General features: G+C 35.4%; 1 protein-coding gene across 1 annotated transcript; it reads left to right on the top strand.

The window, feature by feature from the left end:
* The first annotated feature begins 4,010 nt into the window (after positions 1-4,010).
* On the top strand, positions 4,011-5,746 carry LOC107484562 (protein FAR1-RELATED SEQUENCE 4-like). Its single transcript, XM_016105117.1, has 4 exons — positions 4,011-4,315; positions 4,400-4,409; positions 4,542-4,803; positions 5,253-5,746. Exons 1-4 carry the CDS (start codon positions 4,011-4,013, stop codon positions 5,744-5,746), a joined length of 1,071 nt encoding a protein of 356 aa, XP_015960603.1.
* The last annotated feature ends 825 nt before the right edge of the window (positions 5,747-6,571 follow it).

The raw sequence follows: 6,571 nt of genomic DNA, 5'->3' as shown, positions 1-6,571 counted from the left end.
TTCTAGCTCTGTCTCTTACAGCAAAAGGGAAAAGCATGAGCCTGTAGACTTCAGGATCTACTCCATTCATCTTAACAGTCTCACAAATCTGCAAGAACTTAGTTAAAAACTGGTAAGGATCTTCAGATGGAAGTCCATGAAACTTACAGTTCTGTTGCATTAGAGCAACTAATTGAGGTTTCAGCTCAAAATTGTTTGCTCCAATGGCAGGAATTGAGATGCTTCTTCCATCAAACTTGGATGTGGGTTTAGTAAAATCACCAAGCATCCTCCTTGCATTATTGTTGTTGGGTTCGGCTACCATCTCCTTCTCTTGTTCAAAAATTTCAGAAAGGTTGCCTCTGAATTGTTGTAATTTAGCTTCTCTTAGTTTCCTCTTCAGAGTCCTTTCAGGTTCAGGATCAGCTTCAACAAGAGTGCCTTTTTCCTTGTTCCTGCTCATATGAAAGAGAAGAGAAAAAGAAAAAGAATAGGAATCCTCTATGTCACAGTAAAGAGGATCCTTATTATTAGTAGAAGAAGAAAAGAATAAAGAAAGGAGAATCCAAACACAAGGGTAAGGATAGAGGCAGTGATTGGAGATGAAGAGAGGTGAAGAGAAGTGTTAGTAAATGAATAAATAAATAGAAGAAGATGAGAGAGAATTTGAAAATTAATTTTGAAAAGGAGTTAATGATTTTTGAAAATTAAAGATGAGATAGAATTAAAATTAAAATTTAAACAATTAGTTAATTTAAAAAAGAATTTTGAAAAAGGGATGAGATATTTTCGAAAATTAGAGAGGGAAAAGTAGTTAGGTGGTTTTGAAAAAGATAAGAAACAAACAAAAAGTTAATTAGTTAGTTGAAAAAGATTTGAAAATCAAATTTGAAAAGATAAGAAGATAAGAAGTTAGAAAAGATATTTTAAAGTCAAATTTTTGAAAAAAAAGATAAAATTTGAAAAAGATATGATTAAAAAGATATGGTTGGAAAAGATTTAATTTTTAAAATTAAAATTAATTACTTAACTAACAAGAAACTAAAAGATAAGATTCTAGAATTTAAAGATTGAACCTTTTCTTAACAAGAAAGTAACAAACTTCAAATCTTTGAATCAATCACATTAATTGTTAGCATAATTTTCGAAAATAAAGATAAAACTAAGAAAAAGATTTTTGAAAAATATTTTTAAAAAATTAAATTTTCGAAAATTAAATAAAGAAATGAAAAAGATTTGATTTTTGAAAAGATTTTAATAAGATAAGATTTTTAAAAATTGAAAATTTGACTTGACTTACAAGAAACAACTAATTTTAAAAATTTTTGACTAAGTCAACCCAAATTTTTGAAATTTTGAGAGAAAAAAGGAAAAGATATTTTTTTATTTTTGAATTTTTAATGATGAGAGAGAAAAACACAAAAATGACCCAAAACATGAAAATTTTGGATCAAAACACATGATGCATGCAAGAACACTATGAATGTCAAGATGAACACCAAGAACACTTGAAGATCATGATGAACCTCAATAACATATTTTTGAAAAAAAATTTTGATGCAAAGAAAACATGGAAGATATCAAACTTAGAATTCTTTAATGCATGGATACTATGAATGCAAAAATGCATATGAAAAACAATAAAGACACAAAACAAGAAAACATCTAGATCAAATAAGATGATTTACCAAAAACAACTTGAAGATCATGAAGAACACTATGAATACATGAATTTTTCAAAAAATGCATAATAATTTTTAAAACATGCAATTGACACCAAACTTAAAAATTGATTCAAGACTCAAACAAAAAACAAAAAATATTTTTGATTTTTATGATTTTATGATTTTTTTTGTATTTTCTTAATAAATTTTTCGAAAATATTTTTTAGAAAAACAAAAATAAAGAAAAATTTTGAAAAATTTTTGAAAACTTTTTTTTTGAAAAGAAAATTACCTAATCTGAGCAACAAGATGAACCGTTAGTTGTCCAAACTCGAACAATCCCCGGCAACGGCGCCAAAAACTTGGTGGACGAAATTGTGATCATCAACAATGGCTCCAATAACTTGGTAGCGCTCTCAAACATAAATCACACTTTATCACAACTCCGCACAACTAACCAGCAAGTGTACTGGGTCGTCCAAGTAATACCTTATGTGAGTAAGGGTCGATCCTACAAAGATTGTTGGTATGAAGCAAGCTATGGTCATCTTGTAAATCCCAGTCAGGCGGATTTAACTAATTTAAGAGATTATTGGTTTTTCGAATAATAATAATAAATAAATAGAAAATAGTTACTCATATAATTCAATGGTGGGAATTTCAGATAGGTGCATAGAGATGTTATGTTCCTTCTGAATCTCTGCTTTCCTACTGCTTTAATCCAATCTTTGTCACTCCTTTCTATGGCAAGCTGTATGTAGGGCATCACCGTTGTCAATGGCTACATCCCATCCTCTCAGTGAAAATGGTCCAAATGCTCTGTCACAGCACAGCTAATCATCTGTCGGTTCTCGATCATGTTGGAATAGAATCCCTTGATTCTTTTGCGTTTGTCATCACGCCCAACAATCGCAAGTTTGGAGCTCGTCACAGTCATTCAATCCTGGAATCCTACTCGGAATACCACAGACAAGGTTAGACTTTCCAGATTCCCATGAATGCCACCATCAATTCTAGCTTATACCACGAAGATTATGATTATGGAATCAAAGAGATATGCACCTGATCTAAGGTAGAACGGAAGTGGTTATCAGTCACGCGTTCATAGGTGAGAATGATGATGAGTGTCACGGATCATCACATTCATCATGTTGAAGTGCAACGAATATCTTAGAATAAGAACAAGCGGAATTGAATAGAAACTAGTAGTGATTGCATTGAAACTTGAGGTACAGCAGAGCTCCACACCCTTAATCTATGGTGTGTAGAAACTCCACCGTTAAAAATACATAAGTGATGAAGGTCCAGGCATGGCCGAATGGCCAGCCTCCAAAACGTCTAAGATCGCATAAACTGATCAAAGATGTGGTCAAAAGACGAATAATAAAATAAAGCTGAGACCAAAGATGTAACGTGGTCGAAAGACAACTAGTACAATAGTAAAATGTCTTATTTATACTAAACTAGCTACTAGGGTTTACAGAAGTAAGTAATTGATGCATAAATCCACTTCCGGGGCCCACTTGGTGTGTGATTGGGCTGAGCTTGATCTATCCACGAGCTGAGGCTTCTCTTGGAGTTGAACGCCAAGTTGTAACGTGTTTTGGGCGTTCAACTCTGGTTCGTGACGTGTTTCTGGCGTTTGACTCCAGAATGCAGCATGGAACTGGCGTTGAGAGCCAGTTTACGTCATCTAATTACAAATAAAGTATGAACTATTATATATTGCTGGAAAGCTCTGGATGTCTACTTTCCAACGCCGTTGAGAGCGCGCCATTTAGATTTCTGTAGCTCCAGAAAATCTATTTCGAGTGCAGGGAGGTCAGATTCCAACAGCATCAGCAGTCCTTTGTCAGCCTCCTATCAGAGTTTTGCTCAGGTCCCTCAATTTCAGCCAGAAAATACCCAAAATCATAAAAAAACACACAAACTCGTAGTAAAATCCAGAAATATGAATTTAGCATAAAAACTAATGAAAACATCCCTAAAAGTAACTAGATCATACTAAAAACTACCCAAAAACAATGCCAAAAAGCGTATAAATTATCCGCTCATCAGTGGGAATGATTTTCAAGATACTAGAAGAAGCTGGAAAGTTCTACAAATATTATTCCAAACTTGCCAGTTTTTCTACCAAAATAAGGAACACGACTCGGGACGGAGACAAGATTAAGAATCAACTCATTGTATGCACCAGAGAGGGGAGGTGGAAATCAAAGATATCTCCAACTTTGAAGACAAACCCTTCAACTGGGTTAAATTGTCCGGCCAGAATTTACGTACACATAATGAAGGATGTTGGTCTTTGGACAATTTTCCAAAGTTGTTTTGAATCACTCACATCCTTGTTGTCCAGACTAGGCTAAGATGCTCAAACAACACAGGGAGCTTAGCATGTTCGTGCGTCGCACCATTGAACTAGGTTTTATAGAAAAGGACGTCAGGAATTACGTTACAAGGGAAGTACAGAATATTTCCGAAGAAGACGATGCCAAAGAATTCGGGAAGTACCTAGTAAGAATGAAAGAGAAGAACCAAAATTTCTTCTTTGAGCTCAACCTTGAAGGCGATCACTGCATTAAACGTGCATTCTGGGCTGATGCAAGAAGCAGGGCTGCATTTGATTATTTCGGAGACGTGGTTTCATTTGACACCACCTATAACACAAACAGGTATTCGGTTCTTTCAAATATATTTTTGATGTTCAGTGAGTGTATATATTTCGGTTTACCACTGTGTGCTTGTTATTTAACCAGGCACAATTTGGTATTAGGTTCTTTTATGGGCGTGAATCACCATGGTCAGTCAACACTTCTTGGATGCACGCTGATGAAAAATGAGGACATCTAATCGTTGAAATGGCTATTTGAGTGTTGACTATGTTGCATGGGAGTGAAGGCACCAAAAGGTATTCTTACCGATCAATGCGCATCGATTCAAAGGGCAATTGAGCTGTGCATGCCAACAACAATTCACCGCTGGTGCATCTGGCATATTATGAAGAAGATCCCAAGCAAATTAAATGGCTACAAGGGACACAATGAAATTGAACATGAGATGAGCCATGTTGTTTGGAAATCATACACAAAAGAAGCATTTGACAGAAACTGGATCGATTTCCTTAGAAAGTACGGCCTCGGAGGCAACAAGTGGCTTTCAGGTAATTGAGATTTCAATTCGAATTATTTTTATGCTCATATCTTTTTTTCCCAAAGCATGCACTGTTTTCGATTCACCAGACCTTATGGATTCGGTTTGGTTTGCAGAGTTGTACGAGGATCGGCACATATGAATTCCGGTTTACTTGGATCACCACTTTTGGGCCAGAATGAAAAGCACACAAAGGAGCGAGAGCATGCATTCATTTTTCAACAATTTCATCGCACGGAATAGCTCCTTGAGACAATTCGTGAAGCAATACGACAATTGCCTAGCAAGCAGAGAGAGAATTCGATGCTGCAGATTTTCACATCGTGATAACGTGCGCAACAAAATCAGCAATAGAGGCACAGTTTCAGCATGTATATACCCATGAGAAGTTTAGGAAAGTTCAAGCTCAATTTAGAGGTAAAGTGAACTGTATCACAAGATCAATGCATTCCACCCTAGGTTTCACAACATATGAAGTCATAGAGCAGGTTTCCAACTCCACATTCAACAAGTTTGTCATCACATATGATGTAGTATCACGGGATGTAAAGTGCCATTGCTTGCTGTTTGAGTCTAGGGGCATATTGTGTCGCCATTCCCTAAGCATCCTAAGCTTTGAGCGAGTGGATAACGTGGCACCGAAATACATATTGGAATGTTGGAGTAAGAACATAAAGAGGAGGCATACACACATCAAGAGAAGCCAAGATGAACCTCAGCTAAGAAGTAAGAGATTTGACGAATTGGTGTTTCGGTCGCACAATATATGTGAATTTGCATCCGAGTCTGAAGAGTTGACCAGAATTTTGTACCGAGCATTTGACAAGGTCATGGCGGAGATGGAAGAATATCAAGAGAGAAGCAAAGGAAAAAGTTTGTTAACCCATGAAGAAGCGACATTAAGCAATGTGAATGACCTTCAAAGCCCACCACGTGTTAAAATAAGAGGTTGACCCAAGAACAGACTTGGATCAAACCTGGAAAAAAAGATCTCAAATGCCATGAAGAAAAAGAAAAAGACATCTCCAAGAGAGGTAAAATTGACTTGCTTTTGATTAGTTAAAAATTCAATTATTCATTTTGCTAATATACAATTAATTAGGTCTTTTGTAGTTAAACCCTTTAGACACCAGATCATCGATTTAGTCAAGCTTCACTCTTTATAATGCACCAGATATGAATTATCCAAGAGAGGATTGTACAAGTTTTAGTTTTTATTAATGTAAATTTTTGTTCACCCATGAGCAAATTTTGGTTCACCATGGTTATATCAGGGTTAATTTCTGAATGTTGTTAGTCTTTAATGAATAGTCAATTTTTTTGTCAAATTCTATATTGATATATGCAGTTTTTCGATTCGTTTAGTGTATTAATTTCTAAGTTGAATAATTAGAATTTATTTTGAGATACAGAAATCAGGTGTAGTGCTAGTTACATTTTCCGTGTGATTAATTAAATAAAAATTATTAAAAAAATCTAAAAGAGTTACATAATTATTTTTAACTTACATTGGTGGTGTTTTAAAACTCTTTCTTGGATGGATTTTTAGGGTTTAGGGTTTTAGGGTTCAAGGTTCAGGGGTTTAGGGTTTAGGGTCTAGGGTTTAGGGTTCAAGGTTCAGGGTTCAGGGTTCAGAGATTTTGGTGTTTAGGTGTTTAGGGTTTAGCGTTTAGGATTTATGGGTTCAGGGTTTAGTGTTCAGGGTTCTAGGTTTAGTGTTTAGGGTTTAGGATTTAGTAGTTCAGGGTTCAGGGTTCACGGTTCAGGGTTTAGAGTTT

This window comes from Arachis duranensis, chromosome 4, assembly GCF_000817695.3.
Source record: "Arachis duranensis cultivar V14167 chromosome 4, aradu.V14167.gnm2.J7QH, whole genome shotgun sequence".
Taxonomy (NCBI): Eukaryota; Viridiplantae; Streptophyta; class Magnoliopsida; order Fabales; family Fabaceae; genus Arachis; species Arachis duranensis.
This window is presented reverse-complemented; position numbering and strand designations above follow the sequence as displayed.

Excerpts from the sequence above, each read along its gene's own strand:
- LOC107484562 (XM_016105117.1), top strand. The coding sequence starts at position 4,011 with ATGCTCAAACAACACAGGGAGCTTAGCATGTTCGTGCGTCGCACCATT. Across the intron at positions 4,804-5,252 it reads AGGCAACAAGTGGCTTTCAG|GTTTCACAACATATGAAGTC; the intron begins GTAATTGAGATT and ends ATTCCACCCTAG.